General features: G+C 48.5%; 1 protein-coding gene across 2 annotated transcripts; it reads left to right on the top strand.

Annotated features, from left to right (window-relative positions):
• The first annotated feature begins 239 nt into the window (after window positions 1-239).
• Window positions 240-24,425, top strand: LOC121195817 (unconventional myosin-XVIIIb-like). Of its 2 annotated transcripts, none has more exons than XM_041059482.1 (44): window positions 240-414; window positions 1,825-1,994; window positions 3,723-3,866; window positions 4,371-4,778; window positions 5,203-5,266; window positions 5,354-5,463; window positions 5,659-5,826; window positions 6,019-6,229; window positions 6,309-6,451; window positions 6,570-6,670; window positions 7,032-7,095; window positions 7,535-7,679; window positions 8,279-8,449; window positions 8,544-8,634; window positions 9,036-9,228; window positions 9,371-9,451; window positions 9,811-9,931; window positions 10,027-10,174; window positions 10,321-10,504; window positions 10,628-10,778; window positions 11,511-11,620; window positions 11,722-11,787; window positions 11,877-12,005; window positions 12,367-12,510; window positions 12,668-12,757; window positions 12,845-12,964; window positions 13,135-13,285; window positions 13,539-13,663; window positions 13,753-13,907; window positions 14,270-14,393; window positions 15,082-15,282; window positions 15,363-15,473; window positions 16,189-16,293; window positions 16,688-16,849; window positions 16,932-17,045; window positions 17,126-17,242; window positions 17,342-17,425; window positions 17,671-17,808; window positions 17,896-18,081; window positions 20,800-20,933; window positions 21,433-21,474; window positions 22,127-22,291; window positions 22,625-23,590; window positions 24,228-24,425. In XM_041059482.1, the coding sequence occupies exons 2-43, from the start codon at window positions 1,956-1,958 to the stop codon at window positions 23,583-23,585; spliced, it is 6,471 nt and encodes a 2,156-aa protein (XP_040915416.1). In that variant the 5' UTR covers window positions 240-414; window positions 1,825-1,955; the 3' UTR covers window positions 23,586-23,590; window positions 24,228-24,425. The 2 variants fall into 2 exon arrangements, with proteins under 2 accessions (XP_040915416.1, XP_040915417.1); XM_041059483.1 differs by having other exon boundaries at window positions 241-414; window positions 13,135-13,240.
• Window positions 24,426-25,327: the final 902 nt, after the last annotated feature.

The following is a 25,327-nucleotide window of genomic DNA, read 5'->3' as shown; positions in this document are numbered from 1 at the left end:
TTCACCTGAAACCTGGTTGTTCAGTGTCTCTGACGTCTCTCGTGTCTCCTCTGTCTCTCTGCCTCAACCAGGTCTCCAAACAGGGTCGTCTCCCCCTCCTCCCCCTCCTGCCCCCGGTGGCTGCAGATATTTATAGAGGAATCGTCTGTCAACCCTGTCCTGTTGCTTATCTGTGTGTGTGTGTGTGTGTGTGTGCGTGTGTGTGTGTGTGTGTGTGTGTGTGTGTGTGTGTGTGTGTGTGGCTGCACAGCTCTGTGTGTCGCTCTATTTCTGACTCCATTGCTGCGTGCCCCTCTCAGTCTGTCTTGCCCACAGTGAGTGTGAGTGTGAGTCTGTGGTGGTGTTTGTGTGACTCTCATCGGATTTACCATTAACCATCTGGATCTTTTCACCGTTTCCAGGCCTGTTTTGAAGGTATGTGTGTGTGTGTGTGTGTGTGTGTGTGTGTGTGTGTGTGTTACATACAATTAGAGATCATAACATTCTCCAGGTTTTATTTATAGATGGTTTGGTGGAGAGAGGGGCCTGACGGGGCCTGACGGGGCCTGACGGGGCCTGTGTGGGACAAAAACCAGGGTGTGATTCGACACTGGCCTCACACAGAGTTTAACACCAGCTCAGACACTGGTTTTTATCGTTTCACTCTTTCACCCGCTCCCTGTGGGTCATAAATTTGTCCATTCATGTCTTTTAAACCGGTTCTGTTGGTCATTCAGCATAAATCTTCAGCTTTAGGGCCTAAACTCACGGCCGGTGGATTCAGACGGACGCTCCTGGTGTTTCTCAGTGTGAGGAGAAGCGTTGTCGTGCTTGGCAAAGAGCCTCGTTCTGTTGAAACTAGTTGTCGAGTTGTTTACAGGGACTGACGCGACCCGTCGCCTAATGTGGCGCTTACAGCACAAAGTATGTGTCTGCTACAGGACTGGATGATACGAACACGAGAGCAGATCACAGCAGAAGGAAAGGAGAAATATATTTTTTAGATAGATCACAAAATCAAAACGTTAAAGAAATAAAATGATGTCGCACCAGAAGAAATAACAGAGTAAAGTCAGGTGTGAAGGCCACAGGTAACCACGGAGACCAAAACAGGAGATGGCTGATTCTTATTTTACAGAAACGATTAGAAAACTTTAGTCAGAAGGAAAAAGAGAAAGTTTCACCTGTTTTTAACACGACGGTGAAAAAACACGTGAAGTGAAAACAACACAGGGCCGAGATCAGACCCCTGAGGGACGTCCCAGGTGACGTCTGTGCTGACAGACACACAAACGTTGTGACGTTTAGACGAGACTCAAACTCTCTGCAGCTCTTTGAGTCACCTCGTCTTCTTCTGCGGTGGTTTAACGGCAGCGGCTGAGAATCAGCTCCAGCAGCGCGTGTTCACACAGCAGGAGGGAAACCACATTTGGTTTTTGATCTGAAATCAGCTGTTTGCGTTTAACACTTCGTCCATCAGACCCAGGTCAGTCAGGATGTGGACGGACCATCGGTTCCACTCTGATGTTGTGAGACACAAAGTTTAAGTGATGACAGCAAAATGAAAAACAGAAGGTGTGAATGTGTGACCTGGTCATGTGACAACAGAACTACAGTTTCTGAAAAGACGCCTCAGTAGACACAAAACGCCAGTGAGACGTCTCATCACCGTGCCGTGTGTGTGTGTGTGTGTGATATGTCCACTTCTCCCTGACTGGTCTGATCTGATCAAATGGTTTTGACCGTCTCTGAGCTGGAAGACGTCCGGAGACTCATCCAGGCTTCACGTTTCTCTGCACAAGCTTCTGTCTCTGTCTTCACTTTCAGCTCTCTCTCCATCATCAGGTTGTGTGACTCTCTCTGCGCTCACGCACACACCACCACCGCCACTCTGAGACCACATCTGGCTGACACCTCCCCCCAGCCCCCACCCCACACATCCCTGAACCACCCTCCACCCCAGCCCCTGTGCAACCATGGCACTGTCTTCACGCTTGAAACTATGGGAGCAGAAGGGAGGTGCAGAGTTACTGCATGCTGCGCTAATAACACATGTAAACCTGACTGCATGTGTGAGTGTGTGTGTGTTGTGCAGTAGGACGTAGCATTGATTACATGGTGAGTGGACCCTGTGTTCTAACCCTGCGTTCTAACCCTGCGTTCTAACCCTGCGTTCTAACCCTGGATCATCGTGGCGTGTCTCTGAGCTCTGCCTGCTGTGATCAGAGTGTTACTCATCCTGTGTTTCGTGGTACGAGCTTTTTAAAGCCTCAGACCGTCGCTCACATTAGAGGCTGATGTTTGTGTCGATATTCAATACTTTTTTTTATAATCCATAAATTCTCCCTTCAGAATTAGTTTCTTTACGACTGTGGTAGAAATCAGCAAATCCTGCACTGAGTAAAAGTCCTACATTTAAAATTCTACTTAAGTCAAAGTTTAAAGAGCAAAATGTCCTGATAAAAAGTAAAAGTTTCCTGTGGCTGAGCCTCATGTTCCTGGTTTTATACACGGGTACATGGTTGAGTCCAGTGGTTCCAAACCGAGGTGTCGGGCCCTGAAATGTGACACAACTACACAGTTTTTTAAAGTTTTTTAAATAAACCTTCATCTAAGATCAGTTCTGTGGCTTCACGTCACATTTCCTCTGGTTCCTCGTCCATGTTCAGTCACGCTGTGTGGATCCTGGTCTGAGCCCGGTGAATTCTCATTGGCCGAGCTCAGTTTGCATCCTGCTCGTTCAGACAGCATCACCCTCACACGACGGTCAGGATGACTCAGCTGCTTCCTGTCAGAGTTTTCTCGTGGTTACAGACTGTAGCCTGTCAAAGAATGTGAAACAGCAGCTGTCCTACTGACCTTTATCATATTCCCTATTGTGTCAGCAGGTGATAGCTATTAGTTAAATGTCAGGCCTCTGGCCACCTCTCTGCTGACTCATGTTTCCTCACGAAGCTGGGAACTTTTAAAATTCTGCTCAGATACAGATGAATCCATGAATCTCTGACGTGTGACTGGATTTGTTTTCATCGGCTTCGCTGCTTCTGTTCACTCAGGCTACAGACTGACAGGTTTTCTGTCTGGTCTCTGGTGGAGTTTAACCATGCAGATAGTTTCATGTCCAGGTTCTGAGGCATCGGTCTCTGCAACGCGGCTCCGAGAGATCACAGATACATTACAGGTTAATGTCATTGGTGGAAAGGAGGGCTCCGTTTGTTTTTTAGGGATGTGGTGTCAGATGGATGATGGAGGTGGTGGAGTCCTGTCTGTGGCTTAGACAAAAAAAAAACTTTAACTTTAACTTTAATTACTCTTCTTTGAGCCTTCAAACATGCTCACCTGGTTTTCAGTGTTGTTTATTTGTGTTCCTGATGTTGTGTTGTTCTGTCTGAAGCGCGTGGTGTTGCCGTCCTGCCCACGTGAACCTCAGCAGGATTTATCTGGTTAAATAAAGGTTGAACAAACGAAATGTCAGCCGGTGTTTTGGCTGTAGAGTTTAGTTTAATGTAATTTTGAGCAAACTAAATTCCTCTGACCTTCACTGAGACGGAGCCAGAAAACTCAGAACCTGGACAAATGAAACCCAAACCACCTGAACGGACTCAGTGATCTCATGGTGACAGGCGGATGGTTTGTGATTCTGGTGAACCTTTAATGTGACTGTGCGTGAACAGTTTTCACACTCAGATGCTGTGAACTGAGATCCTGTCTAATCTCGCCTGCATCCATCGATCAAACCACAGATCCAAGAGGAGAACAAGCCGGTGGCCGCGGCCGTCCCTCCTCCGCCTCTGTCAGCGCTGCCGGGCGGCTTCCTCAAACAGCTGGTCAGAGACTCGGAGAAGGAAACCAAACAGAAAGAGCCGGAGGTCAAAGAGGAGAAGCCTGTGAGTGGCTGCTCTTCTCTGTACGCTCAGAAGATTAATACCACCGATGGCTGGAGACTGTTAGCTTAGCTTAGCATAAAGACTTAAAGCATCAAAGCTCATTATGTCTTGTTTCTTTATTTAACCTGATTTGAGATGTGAAGCTAAATGTTCTTTCTTATTCGTTAGCTTCGGTAAATTAGCTTAAAAAAAAGAAGGTAAGTCTGTAGGAAACATTTCTATTAATCATATCAAACCATATGAAACAGATAATTATAGAATTAAACTGGAAACAAACATATATGTTAAATATAGAAATTAAAATTGTTCATGTTCATGAGTGAGTGTAGTTGCTGGCAGGTGGGTTTTGTTGCAAACTGTTTCCCTCTGTTTCCAGTCTTTATGCTAAGCTAAGCTAACCAGCTGTTGCTTGTGACAGACCTCAGAGGGGGGGTCAGTCTCCTCGTCTAACTGTTCAGAGGTTGATTCTGATTCTTGATTTTTTTTTTTTTTTTTTTCACGTAGCCAAGCAAACTGAGCGACAACCTGGTGCAACAGTTTCTCATCCCAGATCAGACTCCTCCGATCCTCGAGGCCGAGATGTCCCTCCGGGCCGAACAGCTGATCAGCAACAGCAGACAAGGACCAAACTCGGCCCAGTCGGACGGCAGGTCCTCGTCTCAGAGGCATACAGTCTCCCCTGACCCCGACAGCAAACAGCAAACCAGAAATGATGCGACACCAGAGCCACCAAGGCAGAAACACGACAGGAGGACGGAGAAGAAGAGCAAAGAGATGCCGCAGGCCGAGCAGAAGACTGAGAGGAAGGAGGAGGTGAAGCAGGTGGAGACGAAAGAGGAGGGGATGGAGGAGAGGCAGGAGCCCGAGGGAAGGCAAGCAGACACAGCTGTAACAGAGCAGGACAGGAGAGAGGTACGGTCCTACCATTCATCACACCGAGATACGCTGACGTCACTGAAGATGCTTCCACTGTTTAATCCTGTTCAACACACACGTTCACACTTAGAAAAACAGGAAGAGTTAACTCGATCACCACTTGGGGGCGCCAAAGGGTAAAATGTTCTAATTTTACAAACAGTACTGTCTCTTTAAAAACAACAACAATAAAAATGTAAAAATAAAAAACAAATCTCGAAGCAACACAACACCACCAACCAGCACGACATCGTACAGTAAATATCTGAAGGACAGAACAGGACAGACTGAGCTGCAGTCAAACGCTGGACGTGTGGCTCAGTCCACGCTCTGGTATAATGACTCACATGGATCTGCCTTTACATGCAGACACAGATGTTCAGTCTGTGTCGTCTCTGTTGTGTCCTCGTCTCTCTCCCAGGTGAGGGACGTGTGGTACGAAGCTGGAACTGTGTGGTACGTCCAGAAGGATGGTTTCACCCTCGGTGAGATGTGAACACAGCACAACCCCTACACACACACACACACACACAGCTCACAGAGGGAGTTTGATCATTGTTCTCTCGTTTCAGCCACTCAGCTGAAGCCAGACGAAGGCACGCCTGAACTCCCAGAAGGCCGAGTGAGGGTCCGGCTGACAGACGGGTCGCTGCACGACGTCACAGAGTATGAAATTGAGAAGGTGGCTCAGTTCTTTTCCTTCTGAATATGTTTCTATCTTCACCTGTGAAACACTCAGTCAGCTGCAGGATCTGTTACAAAGACATTAGATGACTGTTAAAGGCTGAGTACGCAGGTTCAGCAGTGTCCAAGATCACAGGTGGAACAGCCCTTTAACACCTCCACGGACTCACCGTGTCCCGGTCTCCCTCCACAGTGTAACCCGTCAGAGCTGGATCTGTGTGAGGACCTGAGCGACCTGCAGAGCGTGAACGAGTGTGGAGTCCTGCACACGCTGACCAATCGAGCTAAAGCCAACACGCCGCTGACGCACGCCGGACCCAACCTGGTCAGCCTGTGGCCTCCGATACAGGCCCACAGCAAGGTGAGATCAGCCTGCGACGGCGTCACAGTCGATTATTCATCTGACCGTTAGTCTGAAGGATTAATCGATTATTTGTTTGATTAAAATTCCACCAATCAACTAATCAGTTCATCACCTAACCCTTTCAGCTCGATACAGACCGGTCACCACTGAACCAGTAATTCTCAAACATTCATCCTTTCTTCCTCCCAGACCCCAAAGTCTCGGCGAGGAGAGACGGTGTGGGACGCTCCTCCCTCTCTGGCCGCCTTGGTCAAACGGGTTTATGTGTCCATGGTTGGCACCAGGAGAGACCACTGTGTGTGCGCGGTGGGACGCAGCGGGACGGGAAAGACCACTGCGTGCCAGGCCTTCACACACACTCTCCTCAAACAAGCTGGTACAGCCGGAGGGAACATGAGCGGTGAGGACAGCAGCCGGAGGGACCACGATTCACGTCCACTTCTTTTCAGACGGTTTATTCATGTTTTGTCCTTCACCAGTGGAGCGCGTGCAGGCGATGTTCACCGTCCTGAGGTCTTTTGGCTGTGTGAGCTCCCAGCACAGTGACGCCTCGTCTCGATTCGCCATGGTCTTCTCACTGGACTTTAACCACGCTGGACAGGCCGCTGCTGGACACCTGCAGGCACGCAGCGCACACACACACACACACACATTTAACAGAGTCAAACATGTTTGTAGTTACTCATGTCTGCTCCTGCTCCTCTCCACCCTCTCACCCTTCTGTCCTGCTTCTCCTTCAGACCATGATGTTGGACAAATGGAAGGTGTGTCAGAAAACCTCAGGAGAGAGTAACTTCCTGGTCTTCTCTCAGATGCTGGCGGGACTCAGCACCGAGATGAGGTGATCTCCAGTGGTGGGACGTAGATTTACTCATGTACTGTGTTAAAGGCTCTCCCATTTATCTGGTGACCCTTTGGAGGGGCCCGACCCCCAGGTTGGGAACCACTGAGCTGAGCTATCTTTTATATTCAAACCAGCTTCAACAGGAAAATGCTGCTGAAGCATTTCTGCTGATTCTGAGATCAGCCACAGGAGACAGGACGTCCTGTTACTGTGATTCGTATATTTTGCAGATCAAACGTCTGTAAATTTCGTGTTGTTGTGTTGTTGTTTTGGTCGTTTTGTTTGCTCCTGCACCAAACATCTCTGTCATTTATGTAACTTTATGTTGATTTGCATTTTCCTGTTAATTCTTCATTAGGACAGAACTGCAGCTGCACCAGTTTCCTGAGCACAACTCGTTTGGCATCGTTAATCCCACAAAGGTACGGTGTGTGTGTGTGTGTGTGTGTGTGTGTGTGTGTTGGGGGGGGCTTAGACAGCACAGCTGGCAGGTAAACCCGCCCTGAGACCCTCTGACCTGTGAACACATGAGCTGGTCATAGTTTAAACATTTAGCTGAAACTGAGTCACAGCAGTGTTAAAAAAAAACATTTTCTAAATCACTGTGAATTACAGGCAAACATGTTGAGGACATGGTGTGTTTACGATGTTCCTGAGAGCACAGTGCTCATGTCAGGCTGAAGCACCGACGGAGTAAAAATAGAAAGACGAGCCAAAAGGGGTTTTGAAGAGGCAAAATCATGCAGTGAAGAGAGCCAGTCAGGCTGTGACTCAGCTGTCCTTCCACCGTATTAAGAGGCTGATTTTCACAGACAGAGTAGACAGACCGTCCCTCCTCCCTCCCCGTCTGTCTGTTCTCAGGTTGAGGAGAAGCAGCGTGCGTCCGTCGCCTTCACCAAGCTGCTGACTGCCATGGAAACGCTGGGCTTCTCCGCCAGCGAGCAGAAGGCGATATGGCATGTTCTGGCTGGTATTTACCATCTGGGAGCTGCAGGGGCCTGTAAAGGTAACACTGATTCATCATCATCATCGTCATCATCATCATCACTCACACCGTGTTAGTAAGTCCTCTGGACCCACACACAAGTGTCTTGTGAGGACATTCATTGATATACTGCACCTAACCATTGCCATCATGACTAAATGGTTAACCCTAACCCTAACCTAACTATAACCTAACTATAACCTAACTCTGACCTAACTATAACCTAACTCTGACCTAACTATAACCTAACTATAACCTAACTCTGACCTAACTATAACCTAACTATAACCTAACTATAACCTAACTCTGACCTAACTATAACCTAACTATAACCTAACTCTGACCTAACTATAACCTAACTCTGACCTAACTATAACCTAACTATAACCTAACTCTGACCTAACTATAACCTAACTATAACCTAACTCTGACCTAACTATAACCTAACTATAACCTAACCTTTTCTTTGTAACTTGAAACATCTAAAACTTAATAAGCAACCATCAGAGTTAAAGTTTATTTCCTCCTCTGAAGCTCCGAGGGTCAAAACACCATCACTGGTGTCCTCCCTCAGGAATCATGTCCTCTCTGTCTGTCCCCCCCTCCCCTCCTTTGTACAGTGGGCAGGAGGCAGTTTGTGAACTTTGACAGCGCTCAGGTGGCGAGCAGTGTGCTGGGATGTGAGGGAGACGAGCTGCACACCGCCGTGTTCAAACACCACCTCCGACAGCTGCTGCAGAGAGCCACCGGGGGCAGCAGAGAGAGGAACGCTGGTGCTGAGCCTGAGGAGGGTGAGACACACACGCACGCGCGCGCACACACACACGGGGAGCGGGGGCACCACCTGAGACCAGGTCTTCAGTCCTCCGTTTCCGGTCTCTGCAGGTCCCAGGTTGACGGCGGCTCAGTGTGTTGATGGGATGGCTGCAGGACTCTACGAAGAACTCTTCACTGCCATAGTCTCGCTCATCAACAGGTAAATGGACGAATGAGAGAGAATGAAGAGCAAATGTTCATGTTTTCATAAACATCTGAAAACTCAGTGACAAAGAAAAGTGAATCTCCCAAAATGTTGATTTCAGCTGCTCGTGAAATGTTGTGATCCAGCGATAACATCGAGATGAAAAATCTCTGATCAACCATGAAACGTATTTAACGGTCACAGGTGCCAGGTGGGAGGAGCCTCGTTTCCTGATGCGTCGCTTTGATTTCTGTTGGCTCATTTGTTTCCATGCAGCTTCACCTGCTTGTAGCAGCCACCTGTTGTTTTGTGTTGCCGCTCTGTGGTGGTGAGGGGGAGGTGTCACGTGAAAACGGTGACACACACGCGCACACACATGCACCGTGTGTATGAACCGGGATGTGTTTTGTCGGCAGGGCCCTGAGCAGTCAGCAGCTGACGCTCGCCTCCGTGATGGTCATGGACGCTCCGGGCCTGAGGAACCCGAGACACTCAGCAGAGGAGCGAGCGGCCGGCTGGTCCGAGCTCTGCCACAACTACCTGCAGGAGAGGCTGCTGGAGCACTACCACACACACACCTTCAGACACACGCTGGAGAGATACGCACAGGTAACAACACAGTCCGGCTGAGTCACACATGATGATGAAACTTTACCACGTCCTTCATTTAGTTTTCCATGTTCAGTCTGTGGGATGAAGACTGATCGCTCACACACATCTGACAGCTCCACACGCGTGTTGTCTGTTACAGGAGAAGATCCCGGTGGAGTTTGAGTGTCCGGAGAGCAGCCCGGCCGAGGTGGTGTCTGCCATCGACCAGCCGCCTCCACAGGTACACAGCTAACTGCGCACACATGCTACACACGTAAACACAGGACACAGAAACCTGAGAGTGAGAATCAGGATCTTTGATTCTGAGATTCGAGCACCAGCCTGTGAAAACAGAATCTTGTCTGATAAAATAACCTCGATGTCTTTGTCATGAGCTGGAGTTTTGTGGAGTTACTGTATGAGGCGTGTTTTTATTTTGTAAGCGCAGGATCCAGGATTTATGGAACTAAATTACTTGAAAACTCCTTTAATGATCCTGAAAGAAAAAGGCCAGGACCTGGAAGCCCAGCACTCGTTTGGCAGCACGCATCTCTTTTCTGGTTATCCTCTATCACGTATGTATATGTGTGTGTGTTTAAGGTGCGGGCGGCAGATGGAGACCCCCGAGGTCTGTTATGGGTTCTGGATGAGGAGATGGTGACACCAGCCTCCAGTGAGAACAACACCCTGAGGAGAGTCTGCCAGTATTACAGCAGCACTGGTAAAAAGACTGTGTGTGTGTGTGTGTCTGAGCTCTGGGAAACATACAGTGCTTATCCACTGTGGGATATTGTGTGTGTGTGTGTGTCCCTGCAGTGCGTCAGTGCGAGCAGCCCCTGCAGTGTGAGGTGAACCACCTGACGGGCTGTGACCCGATCCGCTACGACCTGACCGGATGGTTCGGTCTGATCCAGAACAACCCGTCGGCTCTGAACGCCGTCTGTCTGCTGCAGAACTCCACCGTGTGAGTGTGTGAAGGCTCAGGAGCCACACATTCTCAAATTATACTGTCACAGAAAAACCTTCATAGAACCGATAAATAGTCTGTGGACTGTGGGATATGTTTTACTGTCTGATGTGAAAGCCAGTCTCTTCCTTTCTTTGCCTCAGAGGGGCGGTTAAGGCCATGTTTACCCCCAGAATCTCTCTGCCCCCTCTGTGCCGAGGTCTGGGGGGTTTGGAGGGCAGCAGCCAGCGCTCTCTGCAGAGGAACGGCACCATTAGGAAAACGTTCAGCGGGGGGATGGCAGCCATACGCAGACACTCCCAGTGTATCGCGGTGAAGCTACAGGCAGTAAGTGTGGCAGCACATGCGTTATCCCCTGAGGATACTTCCAAACTGTGGCTGGATTCAGTCTCTCTCTCACTGCCCCCCCCCCCCCCCCCCCCCCCCCCCCCCCGCCCCCCCTCCCTGCAGGATGCTCTGGTGAACCTGATTCGTCGAGCCCGGCCCGTGTTCCTGCAGTGTGTGAGCACAAAGAGCGACAGCGGAAGCTTCGACATCCCGGCTCTGAGAGTCCAGCTGCACTCCACGCAGATCCTGTCGGCCCTGCAGCTGTACCGCACAGGTCGGCACATTCACGCCCTCACACGTCAGACAGCAGACACATCAGTGGTTTACAGGACGTTAGAATGGACAGACTCCCAGAAGAGACGCAGGAAAAAATGTCTGTGCTCTTGATTTAACTTCTCACCTTAATGGGAAACACTTGATAATATCTACTGACGTTATACTGTGTTATAAAACTTTTATTAACTGTTTAAACTGAGTGGAATTCAACAGATTCCTGAACAAACCAAAAACAATCATAAGATCTGTGCATGTGAACCAAAATGAAAATAAAACCCACTCACCTGAGAAGGAGAATTAAGCACCGGCCGCCCACTCTCTACCTCCGGGGGAGATTTTCCTCCATCTGAGCAGATTTAGCCGTTTACGTCCACGCTCCACTTTTCTTTCTAAATTCTATTTTTATCTGGAGTGGCGCGGAGCCACTGAGCAAACAGGAGCCGCGGCAACGAGCCTGAGTTTTATAGATTATAGGATTAAAGTTACAGTGGTGCTGATCTGGGACCAGTTCTGCATTTAACTCAACAAGAAACTTATTCCAAACTGCTCCTTATTAGAATCATGACAGGTGGAAATGAATAAATGATGTTTGTGTGGTGTGTATGATGAAGGTGTCCTGTTTGAGCCCAGGCTGGGTTCAGTCCAGCTAAGCTAAACCCGCTGTGTCCTCTTTGCTGTGTGTGTGGACAGTAAATCTGGGTCTAACCCTGGATGTCTTCCTCTGTCCCAGGTTATCCTGAGCACATGACTTTGAGTGACTTCAGGTGTCATTTCCAGGCGTTGTCTCCTCCGATTATGAAACGTTACGCTTCAATGTTCGTCAGCCACGATGAGAGAAAGGTCAGATGGGACGTCAGAGCAGCTCACGCTCTCACACATACGCCGTGTCTGTGATCTGAAGCCCAGAATGAACACGTTGTTTCCCCCTCTCTGTGTCTCAGGCCGTGGAGGAGCTGCTGGTGGAGCTGGATCTGGACAGGAGGAGCATCGTCGTGGGTCCCAGCAGGGTGAGACCATGTTTGAACTCTTCTAATCAAACAGCAGAACGTGAATCCGGCTGGTGGGACTCACGGATCTTCTTCCTGCTGTGTCTCAGGTGTTTATGAAGCGAGGTGTGCTGCGCTACCTGGAGCAGCAGCGGGACCAGCAGGTCACCGGCTGGTTGGTCTATCTACAGGCCGCCTGCATGGGACACCTGGCCCGTCAGAGGTACCGCAAACTCAAGGTGAGCTTAATGTAAAATATTTAAAAATACGAATGAAATGTCCATCATAGTTTCTCAGAGCTGAAGTTCTGAAGCCTCAGGTCAGATTTGGTGCCTCAGTGTGTGAGGGAGTTAAGTTGATGGAAAAAAAAAAATAATTCTGTATGCAGGTAATATTTCATTTTAAAGCAATGGCCCTTTAAATTGCACACATTGTAGTTTTTCTTTTTCACTGTCATTAATCCAGTTAAACTGGACAAAGGTCACTGCCATCACAGGAGAGAGGAGATCGACTACAGTGTACTGAAACACCTGTGTGTGTGTGTGTGTGTGTGTGTGTGTGTGTGTGTGTGTGTGTGTGTGTGTGTGTGTGTGTCTCCAGGTGCAGCAGATGGCGGTCAGCTGTCTGCAGAGGAACCTGCGGGCTCTGAGGGTCGTGGCCAAGTGGAGCTGGTGGAAACTTTTCTGTCGAGTTCGTCCTCTGCTCGACGTTAACATGGACAACGAGAAGCTCAGGGCCAAAGAGGTACACGCACACGCACACACACACACACACGCACATGCACACACACACGCACACACACACACACACACGCACACACACAGTTCGGAGGACAGAAGTTGTGAGATGCGATTTAAAAGATGTGTCAGTTGCTGTGAGATGTTCTTTTTGTCTTTGTCAGGACGAGGTTTCAGCTCTGAGACGACGCCTGGAGAAATCAGAGAAGGAGAGGAATGAGCTGAGGCAGACTGCAGACAGCCTGGAGACCAAGGTTGGTGCTGCAGCAGACACACACACACACCACACACACACCACACACACACACACACACTGTTCATTCTGTGATCCGTGTGTGTAGGTTACAGCTGTGACATCGGAGCTAAGCGATGAGCGTTTCCGTGGCGATGCGGTGGGACAGGCTCTGGACGTGGAGAGGGCAGAGAGACTTCGACTCAGCAGGGAGAACAAAGACCTGCAGGTAGACAGTCTGAAAAAGTAAAAGTAATCTATTACTCTGTCCTCAGTGCATAAGTCAGGTCCTGGGAGCAGCGACTTTTGTTGCACTGCTTGTTTAACACTTGTCCTTTACCTTTGTGAAACTATCGCATCCTCTTCATTTGTCAAACGTCTCTTTTCTTCAACCATCAGGCTCGTTTAGACCAGTGTAAAGTCGCCATGGAAACACTGGAGAAGCAGCTGGAGGAGGAGAAGCAGAAAGCTCAGATGGCGGAGAGTCAGAGAGGAGCAGGGACAGGTAAAGAACGAGGGACGCTGCTCACCTGTGCTTCAGAGGCAGAAGGTCATTAAGCGCTGAGAAGACAGAAACCTGAATCATTCATGTGTCCATTGTTCCACTGTGGTCCTGTGTGCTCACGTGGAGGACGACTGTGGACTGACTCAGCTGATTAAAAAAAAATATAAATGTCCTCAATCAGCCTCATGCAACATTCCTGTTCATGTTCTATGGGATGTGGACTCTGTGGAGTAAAAAGTGTGACCCTGACCGTCCCCTTACCCCCCTGACAAAGTCATGTCCGTCTCTGTCCACACAGAAAGCGAGCTGGCCATGCAGCTGGAGTGCTGCCAGACGGAGGTGGAATTTGTCCGCAGACGACTGAAGCAGACGGAGGAAAAACTGGAGACGGAGAGACAGACCCGACAACAGCTCGATACCAAGGTGAGACAGGACACTGTGACGTGCACGGCAACGCAGATGTCTGAAGATAATAACACTGTGTGTGTCTGTGTGTGTGTGTGTGTGTCTAGGTGGCGACGCTGCAGGCCCAGCTGGAACAGTCCAGGAGGAGTGTGACAGAACTGAAACGTCACTGTCGCCGCGTGACCTCTGACCTTCAGGACGCCCGAGTCCTCACCGACAGCCTGCAGAGCCGCATGCACGAGCTGGAGCGCAAACAGAGAAGGTCCGTGTCCACGTGTTCCCTGTGGACGGGAGGGGGGGACGGGGACGGGGGTCGTTAAAAAGCTGGATCTGATCTTCAGTATGTGACGTAGCTGACAGCAGCTACAACATTAAGATCCTGCTCACAGATTTCTTTATTTTTCCATAATCGCTTGTGTGACTGTCTTATATTCACTGCTGTATCCGACTTGTGCATCTTGAGAAACTCGTCTTCCCTCTGTTGATTAGTAATTATCTCATTTATCTAATCTCAGAGGGCCCATGTTTACTTTTGATCAGTTGAATAAAACCAATTCTACAGAGTTTTTCCTGTTTTACATGCCCGTTGTGTTTCTGTTTGTGTGTGTTTGTGTGTGTCCTCAGGTTTGACAGTGAGTTGACTCAGGCTCTGGAGGAAGCTGACAACGAGAGAGAGCAGAAGGACAAAGCCTTTCAGGAAAACACGGCTCTGGGGGCTGACGTATACACTCTGCGCCGCAGCCTACAGGTGCGTCTGCGTTCACCTGTGTGCTCTGAACACTGGAAACAGTTTGTACCGACTCATCATCCAGTGTCACAGACTGTAGGTTTGGTCTGATGAATAATGACAGTAAGATATGAAATACTTCACAGTGTCCAGTCCCGCAGTGCATCGGCGTTAATGACATATCAACGCCGTGAGTTATTAGCGTGTTTGAACGTTCGTCTGCTGCTGTTGGAGGAAACAGCTGACGTCAGCACGTTAGAAGCTAAAATGTCAGTGGCCGTCATTCATCACATTAACCCGACAAAGAGCACGCAGTCTACGGTGGAAATCATAACTGTCACATCTGATTGGTGAAGTGGAGTCTCAGCAGCTAAATGACACAAACGTTATGTGTGAGCAGTCAGCAGTACATACAGGTTAGTGTCATACAGAAAGGTCGATAGATACCAGAGCTAATCTGAATAGAATTATCTTTTGTTTTCTCCTTTTTCCACAAGAAACTCTGCAGTTTCTTTCCTTTGTTTCTGTGTCTGTGTCTGTGCTTCGCTTTCATCTCCCACGTGACCGAACCTGCCAAAATATGATTAGACTGTTTAACCTTCCCCGGCTCCAGAGATGCCGCAGCACAGAAAGAGAATTTCCAAGCTGGAGGATGAACAAAATGTTTTCACACCACAAACGCATAGTGTCTGTGTGTGGGCGTGTGCAGGAGAGCCAGTCAGAGGTGGGTCGTCTGCAGAAGCAGAAGGAGGAGCTGTGCGCTCAGATCCGCGACCTCAGCCTGCCGGTGGACCTGGCCTCGGATTCACTGCCTGACCTCAAGAAACAGCTTCGCCTCCTGGAGAGTCAGGCCAGCGAGAGGGCGGAGGAAATCACCAAGCTCACCGCCAACATTCAGCAGCAGCAGCAGGTGCTCGGGGTGCACACAGACACATTCAGACGTGGTCACCGAGCGCCGCCTTTCTCACCCCGTTCTCTTCTCTCTGTCAGATCCACATGAGGTTTGAGATGGAGATGGAGAGGATGAAGCAGATCCATCAGAAGGAGCTGGAGGATAAAGAAGAGGAGCTGGAGGATGTACACAAGTCCTCTCAGAGACGGGTGAGTCCAACATGGTCCTGTTAACTCAGGACCACAGGTGATCACATGGCACACTCATAACTGACCGTCATACAGAGGTGACTGGTTGTGTCCCAGGATAAAGTCTGCGTCTGACCCAGTGCTGTCCACAGGTCTGCAGGTCTTAGCTGATAGACTATATCCCAGCATGCACTTTGCATCAGCTGGCGGTGGAAACAAAGTACATTAACTCCACTGACGCACCATTATGGATCAAAATACCCAACAGTATAAAAAGCAGCTCCACCTGCAGCCGCTGAAAATGCTGCTCACACAGAAAAAAGAATCTGTTAATATATGTGGGAATAATAAGATTTAAGATAAAGTTTGGTCTCAGAGTCAGAGTCTAATATTTGTTGATAGAAGGTAAACAAACATAAGGTGCAGGTCTGTGGAAACAAGCTGAAGCAGAGCGCTGACAGTGTTTAACCTGCAGGTTGAAGTGTCCTCTTAATCTCCGGGATGAAGAATTTAGGATTCATCCCTCAGGCAGAGAGTTTAAAGCACCACACTGGGTTTGATTTATTCAGCAGACGATGGTTTGGAGGCCTCTGTTATTCTGTGCTGTTGATTTTTATTCTCTTCCACTGATGATGATGTTTTCAGGACCATCATTATGCATCCTGCTGCAGGGGAAATCTCCTGTCAGGGACCATAGAAGCTCACTCAGACTGTGTGTGTGTGTGTGTGTGTGTAGCTGAGGCAGTTGGAGATGCAGTTGGAGCAGGAGTATGAGGAGAAGCAGATGGTGATTCATGAGAAGCACGACTTGGAAGGACTCATTGCAACTCTGTGTGACCAGGTACGGAGCAACACACACACACACACACACACACACACACACACACACACACACACACAGTATACACACAGTAACAGAACATTTTGATGTTTTTTTACTTGATGTGAAGTTTAATCATTTTAATTTATTGTGGATTAATGTTCTCCAGCTGATTCCAACATTACAGGCACCACAAAACGAGCAAATGCAGCAAAGGAGTGAAAGCTGATTTAGCATCTCTCTCTGTCACTGTCAGGATGGAATTGCACTGCTGATTAGTCGACCTGGTCTGTGGCCAAGCTGGAAAATAACTCAAGTCCAGCTCTTTTAAAGCGTTCAGAGTGAAGAGTGCTAAACTCGTTTAGGGTGAACGGTTTTATGGAGGGATCAGTCTGAGCCGTCTCGTCTTTTGCAGGTGGGACACAGAGACTTTGATGTGGAGAAGAAGCTGAGGAGAGACCTGAAGAGGACTCACGCCCTGTTGGCAGACGCCCAGCTGCTTCTCTCCACCGTCGACAGCTCAGGACAGAACCTGCCCAACGGCAGCAAAGAGCAGATCGAGCGCCTGCACTGTCAGGTACACACAGCTGTACTGTCCAATCACCTGGCTCTGTCACCTTCTACTTCAGCAAACATTTATGGACTCGCTCTGTCTTTAGGTTGAGGAGAGCGAAGTGAGGCGTCTGGAGGCCGAGAGCATTCAGACGACTCTCTCCCAGGAGCTGGAGAACACGCAGATCGAACTGGAAAATATCTGCAAACAGAAGAGTGTGGTGAGTGTTTCTGTACACAAGTTTAGAGTCTGCTGTGGGCGCATGACCCGCGTCCCCATCTCCTGTCTCTGTGTGTCCAGGTGGACGAGCAGTTAGCCCTGCTGCAGCATGAGAAGGTGGACCTGCTGAAACGGCTCGAGGAGGACCAGGAAGACCTGAATGAACTTATGAAGAAGCACAAAGCGCTCATTGCACAGGTGATGCTCTGCGCTTGGTCCGCTCTTTGTCTTTCTACCTGCATCAATCACTCGTTCGTCCTGAAAGCGAATCTCTCTCACACTCTTCCTCTCGTTTAGTCCTCCAGTGACATCTCTCAGATCAGAGAGCTGCAGGCTGAACTGGAGGAAGTGAAGAAACAGAGACACTCTCTCCAGGAAGAGGTAATCTTTGGTGGACAGTCAGAGAATGAATGCAGCACTAAGAGCTTTCTGAACCAAAGGTGCTGCTGAAGCTGGCAGATGTGAGACTGTGATGGATTTCCGCTTCGTTTAGCTTCGTTGTTACGGATCTCGGTGTAGCTGCAGGCTTCAGGTGGAGCACTGTCACGCTCACTGGTCTGTGGCTGCGTAATTCGCCTATCCAAATGTTTTTGGCTTACTCCTCTCTCCACCCTCTCACACTGTAGCTCCAGCAGTCAGTGTCGAGGGTGCAGTTCCTGGAGTCGTCCACTGTGGGGCGCAGCATCGTCAGTAAACAGGAGGCACGTGTATGTGACCTGGAAAATAAACTGGAGTTTCAGAGAGGGCAGGTGAAGAGGTTTGAGGTAAGACGAGATAATTCTTTTCCCCTTTCAACACACGATTATCAGCACGTGTGATGTTTACGGCCTAATTCAAAGATGTGTCCGTAGGTGCTGGTGTTGCGTTTAAGGGACAGTGTGGTTCGTCTGGGAGAGGAGCTGGAGCAGAGCGCCCAGGCCGAAGCTCGGGAGAGAGAGAACGCCCGCTACTACCAGCAACGGCTGCAGGACATGAGGCTGGAGGTGGAGGAGCTGACCCAGAGAGAGGAGGAGAGCGGCCGCCGACGCATGGAGCTGGTAACACGCTCAAACCACTGCTGCATTCACAGACCTGCAGTTTTACTGGGCCTTCATAGACCAGCAGCGTCCTACCACACGTGCACAAACCATCTCCAAAGCATTTTATAGTAGTCGGAAAAAAAGGTCTGTCATCGCACAGACACAAACAGCGGCTCCTTGCACAGAGATGGAGATAATTGCAGGGACAGAATAGTTCCTCACCACCACTCATCTGTGGCGTCTCTGCCACCTGCAGACAGATCACCACCACTCTACCTGGGCTCCACCGGGGCTGCTAAATATAAAACCCAACAGACATTACTCATATGTAAGCTCAGAGACAATATTTTAGAGAGGCTGGTGCTTAAAAAGCCCAGGAAAAGAAACCACCTCCTCCAGGCTGTGATAGAAAACAGTCACATCTCTGCTGTTCTCATTAAGAAAAACAACAGCTGGTGTTTTATCTGGAACATTAGAAAACATCACTTTCATTACGGCACAGGTTTGATCATCGCAGCACTAACAGCAGGAGGAGGAGGCTTTCACTTCAACACACCTGTAACAGTTACACCTTTATGTGTCTCATACATTTCATTTAGTTTAATAATCATGTTTTAGGAAACGTGAGATTTTGCAGGATCAGATAATCGTCGGGGACGTTCCTCAGCCGACCGACCTCAGCACGTCGGCCAGAAAACTAGAAGACGAGCTGATGCATGAATGAAAAGGCTGAAATTAAAGATTTCTCTGATGAGATAAAAACAAAGACACTGGTGCCGAACAGAACAACTTTATTTCTGTATCAGAAACCTCCAACCTGTGTCACGTGTTTGTGGGCCCACAGGTCAACAGTGTTATGTATATATATATAAATATTGTGACGGCTTGGCTTAGATTCAGCATCACGTTCTTGGTCTCCATTTTTAAAGGATAATTTATTGACAACTTCAGCGACATTTTCCCGTAACTAGGCCTCATTTCCTTTGGTACTCATGTCATTTTACCCACTAAGTTTGCAGAGTTCAGGAAACAGCAGACGGAGGAAGAACAGCGAGCAGCCAGATGGTCAGACAGGTTTTAAACAACATACCAGAGAAAGCGAAGGCGAGCAGTAAAATTATTCTGAGGAAAGAAATGAAACGAGACTCTTTGACTTTCTCCAAGTGGCTGAATTAAATGTTTCACTGTGAGCAGCCGACTTTCAGCCTTTGAACATCGTCCATGTTCCAAAAGAATCAACTTCAGTTTTTGTCTCAGTGAACAAAGAAATGTGTGGATTCAGTGAAACGAGCAACAGAAAAGAAAATGAAACGACACTGAGATGTCACATTGGACGAATCAGCTTCGTCCCGTTTCAACATCGGTTACATCAAATCCAAAATATCTCCCCTGACATTTCTATACAGGAGAGAAACATTTTGACATTTTGGAAACGCTCACTTTCAGTCCTGCATCAGATTCTCGTGGTTTAGTTCACCTGGAAAAATTGTTGGTTTATGAAAATAAGTGAAATAAATAAATCTGTCGTCACCGTCACAAAGAAAAGCCGAAGTTAAACAAATATCTGAGCTAATCGTGGCCACAGGCAGGGTTTGGGGTACGTTGTAAGAACGTTATTATGACCTAAATGGTTCGATGAAGCTGTTTTCTGCCGACTGAAGATGGCAGTTGTACTCAGAGTCACAGACTCAATCATGTCCTTGTTCTGCTCACAGCAGATTTTCTTTGTGACCTCTGAGCTGAGGAGAAGAGACGGAGCTTCAATAATTATTCAGTTATTAGCACAAAGCAACACACGCAAGGATGCCCTTTAACAACCTACCAACCAACTATACACACACACACACAGCCCTCATGAATAGACATATTCAGACACACACAGACACACACACACACACACTCCTCGTCCTCCTCCACCCACCTCCCCTCCACGTTCTTAACGTCATCTCTCCCTCATCCTGCTTTCTCTCTCTGACTGTGATTAATCCTCATTGTCTCTTCAAGGTTATGAGCACACACACACACACACACACACATACATGCTTATGTGTCACTATGACAACCGCTACACCCACACCCGTCTCCTCAAAGCCAACAAAGCCAATAACTTTGAAAGCCTAGAAGCTTTTGTGTGTGTGTGTGTGTGTGTGTTACCTCTTTGGGACATTCTCCGGTATAAACACCGACCTTGTCAGGACCAGTGGAGCTCACGGGGACCAGAGCTTGGTCCTAATGAGATCCTGGTTAAGGTTAGTGTTGGGGTTGAGGTTAGTTTGTCCACAGTGAATGGAAGTCGATGCAGTGACCTAACAAGGTGTGTGTGTGCGTGCGTGCGTGTGTGCGTGCGTGTGTGTGTGTGTGGGCAGATATGAGAGGATTCTAGAGAGACAGAACAACAACAACAGGAAAACAGATGAGATGAATTAATAAATCACTCTATCCTCCAGTGTCACTGTGCGTATGTAACAATTTTCTTCTGAATAACCTGGAGCCGACTGGTACAAACATCAGCACCGGCGGCTCGGACGTGGGACTGTATGTGAGAGAGGACATGCCACTGGACATTCGGTGTTTGACTGATGAGGTAATATGGGCGGGAATGCAGGTAATTGCTGTGGCGGATTGGAGCCTCGGGGTCTTTACAGGCCGGTGGGGGGTGGAAACACGCGGCTGGCCCGTTGAAGGTGAGCGGCTTCTTCCACAAACGTCCTTTAACCTCACGATGTTTGTTCACAGGAAATGCAAGTGGAGGAGCTCGCCGCTGTCAGGCAGACGTTACAGGCCGACCTGGAGACGTCCATCCGCCGCATCGTGGACCTGCAGGCCGCCCTGGAGGAAGTGGAGTCGAGTGATGAGAGCGACACTGAAAGGTATTTGACTTGAGTGAGGAACCTTTCCTCTGCATAAACGATCCTGTATAAACTCATCAGTGGTGGAATGTAACTAAGTACATTTACTCAGATACTGCACTGAAGTACAAATTTGAGGTACTTGTACTTTAGAGTCATTGCCACAGTTCAGAGTGAACGATGGCCTCTGTGTTAACATGTTTACACACCAAACACATGATCAAGATTCTGATCTGATTCATTAGATTTAATTAACGGTTTGTTGACTTTGGTAAATAATCAGCAGATTAATCCATTATGAAAATAATCATTAGTCGCAACTCAACCAACTACAACAGTAAAATGCTGCTCACACATGAATACATCAGTAATAATAGATGATGTATATAAATAAATTATACATGAACGTGTCAGACTCAGCACACGCTGCACAGTGTTAGTACTTTTACTTAAGTAAAGGATCTGAGTGTCTCCACCACCACTGAAACTCCACCCCTCACCACTCTGCCCTTCACTCCAGTGTTCAGACTGCTGTGGAGTCCCTTACTCGAAAGAGAGACCTGTAAGAACTTCATGAATGTGTGTGTGTGTGTGTGTCTGTGCTTCCTCCTTGTGTCTGGCTGTACAGGTGTGTGGGTGTGATGTAAACACTGCACCGGACTTTGAAGTCTCGTCGTTAAACATCATCATTTGTTAATGTTAGTGGTCGATTCCGCTTTAACACAGTTTAGGTTTTATGATTCAAACGTAACGGAAGTGGCTGTGAATGAAAATGGCCGCCTGCATGGCTACTAACAGGCCGCGAGCCACAGCTGCACCACAGCTTTAAAAAAAAAAACAAATGACATCATGTTTAAATCTGAGGTAAATCCAATTTTACTGCATCATCATCCTCATCTGCATTTTTTCTACTTGGCCATCATCACTGAAACACACCAGTCAGAACCAGTAACCAGTAACTGGTCTGAACAGCATGAACCTCCCGTGCAGCTCTGATCAAACTGTGACAAATACACAAGAACTATGTGCTGTTCAGTGATGGATTACGTATGTTGTGCAAGGCTGAAGCATCTTTATGCTGATGTGATAATCAAACTGACTGACTGGAAGGAAGGAAAGTCACATTAACGAGAATGTTTGCCTGCTAACGAATGGAGGGGACATGTGTCCATTCTGGCTGTGACGGGGGGATAAGGACGTACTTTGTTCTGCAGTGACTCGGTGTCCAGCGTCGGCTCTATCGGGACAGAGGACGTTGGAGAGGGGATCCGTCGCTGGTTAGGAGTCCCAAGAGGAGGATCGCGTGGCGGCGGCTCTCCCTACAGCAGCCAAGGAGGACGCAACTCTGTCGCCGACACCATGAGCACCTACAGCTTCCGGTACAACCAACATCCAGTGTGCAGTGATTAGCCAGTTAATCGATTAGCTGATCAGAAGAGAATTAATCATCGTCTTTTGATGATTGATTCATTTTTTCTCAGACGTGGCAGTTTGCAGTATGACGGTAAACTGAATCCTAAGGTTGTGAACTGTAAATCGAAGACTTCACCGTTGGCTCTGCTTTTAAACATTTCATAGTGTAAATGATCAATTGATCAACTGATAAGCAGATAAAGTCAATGATGAAAATAACTGTTACATCCACAGATGTACAGGATGTTAGCTCCTACACGTGAACTGAAGTTGTAACTGTCTCTTTTATCCCTCTGAAGTTCTTGCGTGGATCCTGATGACGAAGGCTCTGAGGCTGGAGGAGCTGATACCAGAAGTCTCGGCCGAGCCCCGTCCTCCTCAGCCCTGTCTGAACTGCTGGACGGGCTTCGTAAGCGCAGAGCCGGCGGTAACGCAGGAGACGGAACGGGCAGTGCCGTCTCCCTCCCAATTTATCAAACAACTGGAGCCTCGACTCTAAGACGAAGACCTTCAGCCCTCTCTTTGGGCCCAGAAGACCTCCAGGAGCCCCGGCCTGGCCCCAGCATCCTCAAACCATCGTCCCCTCTCCTGCCACGTGCTGCCAGTACTCGCTCCATCACCGACTCTCAGGCATCTGCAGGTGCCTCTACAGCTGCAGTCAAACTCTCTCGCTTCAACTCAAGCGACTCCATATCTTCTCTTCCCTCGCTGCCTCGCCTCTCCTCATTGGCTTCATCCCTTGCTGCTCGCCATCACCCCCCCTCCCTGTCCATCCCTGAGGAGGACCCAGAGGAAGCCCTCCGCTCCGTGACGACTCCCATCCAGCGCTCCCCTAAGCCACTAAGGCGGTGCATGCTGGGAAGTCTTGTCACAGAAGATGGAGGTGAAGGCTCTCTGGGTTCAGAACCCATAGTCTTCCAAAATCGTCGTCTGACCGGGGACAGCGGCCGAGACGACGCAGCCTCTGACATCCTGCCTGCCATTCGGAGAGCTCAGTCCACCAGCAGCCTGGCCAGCTCAGTCAGAGGAGGCAGGAGGGCGCTGAGCGTCCACTTTGGAGAGCTGCCACCTTCCACCCGCAGCAGGAGAAGCTCTGAAACTGAGTCGTCCAGCTCAGGTGGATCCGGAGGAAGTTCCCAGGGCGGGGGGCCAAGACATAGGTTAAAAAGGCCACAGGGAGAGAGACTGGAGGCAGAGGGCAGCGAGGGGGGAGACGTGGCCTCAGTCATGAAAAGATACCTGAAGAAGGAGATTGACTGAACCAGGTGAGCTGCCATATTAGAACATTTACAAATTCTAGGCAAGACAAATAAAAAATGCATCTGACAGAAATTCTTAAGCTCAAGGTGTTTCCCAAATGCATCGTAACTTAAGATGCTGTCTGTATTTTTATTTGTCCAGACAGTGGAGCGGTTAAATGTCACATAAATCATGTTAAATACGCCACGTTACTGAAACCACAGAGAGTTCTGAAGCTTTTAACACTGCATGCACTTGCCGTTAAGTACTGACACTGGGAAACATGTAAAATGAGTGTGTCGGTGGAAATGCTCTGAACTCCTGAACATCAATCATCAGAAAATGAGAGCGAACCATGAAACCTCTGAGGGAAGCGTCATTAGTTTCACCTGATGGTTCTGAGTGTTGTAAACCTGTGACGTCAGTTTCTCCCAAATGAGAACGTGTGTTCCCTGAGAGTAGGTGTAGCATGATTCAGAAATATCTCAGGTATTTTTAATCCCAGTTCAGCTTCCAGTGGACTGAATCTGAGGTGTTTCATAAATACAGGCCCGGACCTGTGCATGTGGCTGTACATGCACAGAAATGCCCCCCACCCCCTCACCCCCGTCACTTCCTCTTTTCTATTCTGACCATCTCGTCTTTGTTTTTCTCTCCTGTCAGCCTCCCTGTGTGTCCACATCCAGCTGTGAGCTTCACAGAAAGGCTGAGGTCTGCAGTCAGAGCCGAATGTTACGCTTCAGAAGTCAACGATGCTTCTTTTGACTCCACATTGATATTAAAGCCACCTGAAAATACATTTGTTCATCTGTATTTTCAGATAAGCACTGTTTGTAAATGAATAAAACAAAATGAAAAGAAGTTTGTGTGAATTTATTCAGCACTCGTCCTTTTTCAGGGACCCTCTGTATTTTTCGTCAGGCTAGCTCCATCCATGGCTCAGTAAACGACCACTTTCATCCACTGACTGAATGATCTCATCAATTATTGGATACGCTGCCATTATATTTGTTAGAAATATGGAGATGGAAAACACTGGAACAGGAGGAAGAAGCAGAGTCTCACTCACAGAGGAATAAACACAGAGCGTGGGCGGGAAACTATTTCGTCAAAGATTCGTTCGTATGTTTCTGAAGCTTCTGTTTATCCAGTGAGTCTGTTTTACAGCAGCTCTGTGTTTTGTATTCAGTTATTCACACCTGGGAGCTGTTCAGTGTGATGCTGGACACAGCAGCTGGAGGAGTTAAGGGTAAAGTCAAGGACACGTAGCAGATGAAGAGAGAGTTTCTCCGACCTCATCTTCAAAACAGTTTGGGGATTCAGAGCATCAGGAGGTCAAGAGGCTGCTGTCCATCAGGTAACAGACACGGAAAAGCTTCCAAACATTAACCAGTCAACAGTTCAACTGTTCTGAAACACTGGATGCATAAACCGAGGCTCTGACCTTGTGTGCAGGGTCAGGCTGTGTATTTCAGATGAAATCGTGAACGTTCTTTACTGAGCTGAGAACACACTTCTGGGCGTGTGTGGAGGTTAGAGCAGAGCCGTCGGCACTTCACTGGACACGTTTCCTATGTTCTTCATCTCCATCTGTTGCTCTGCATGAGCCGAGCCAGAGTTCAGCTGGAGGTAACATTCACTGTAAGAAAGTCCAGTTAAACCATCTGCAGCAGGCAGAACACGTCTGAGTGCAGCAGATGCACGTCTGCCTGGTCCGAGGGAAAACTCCATCCTCTGCATCTCGGCCAAAACCAAATACCACT

Source organism: Toxotes jaculatrix, chromosome 16 (genome assembly GCF_017976425.1).
Source record: "Toxotes jaculatrix isolate fToxJac2 chromosome 16, fToxJac2.pri, whole genome shotgun sequence".
Lineage (NCBI taxonomy): Eukaryota > Metazoa > Chordata > Actinopteri > Toxotidae > Toxotes > Toxotes jaculatrix.
Note: the sequence above shows the minus strand (reverse complement) of the source record. Positions and strands in the feature narration are given on the sequence as shown.

Bases quoted from the DNA above. Each gene is read 5' to 3' on its own strand.
- LOC121195817 (XM_041059482.1), top strand. From the start codon at position 1,956: ATGGCACTGTCTTCACGCTTGAAACTATGGGAGCAGAAG. The intron at 5,464-5,658 runs GTGGCTCAGTTC...CTCCCTCCACAG, and splicing joins CAGAGTATGAAATTGAGAAG to TGTAACCCGTCAGAGCTGGA. The intron at 17,243-17,341 runs GTGATGCTCTGC...CCTCTCGTTTAG, and splicing joins ACAAAGCGCTCATTGCACAG to TCCTCCAGTGACATCTCTCA.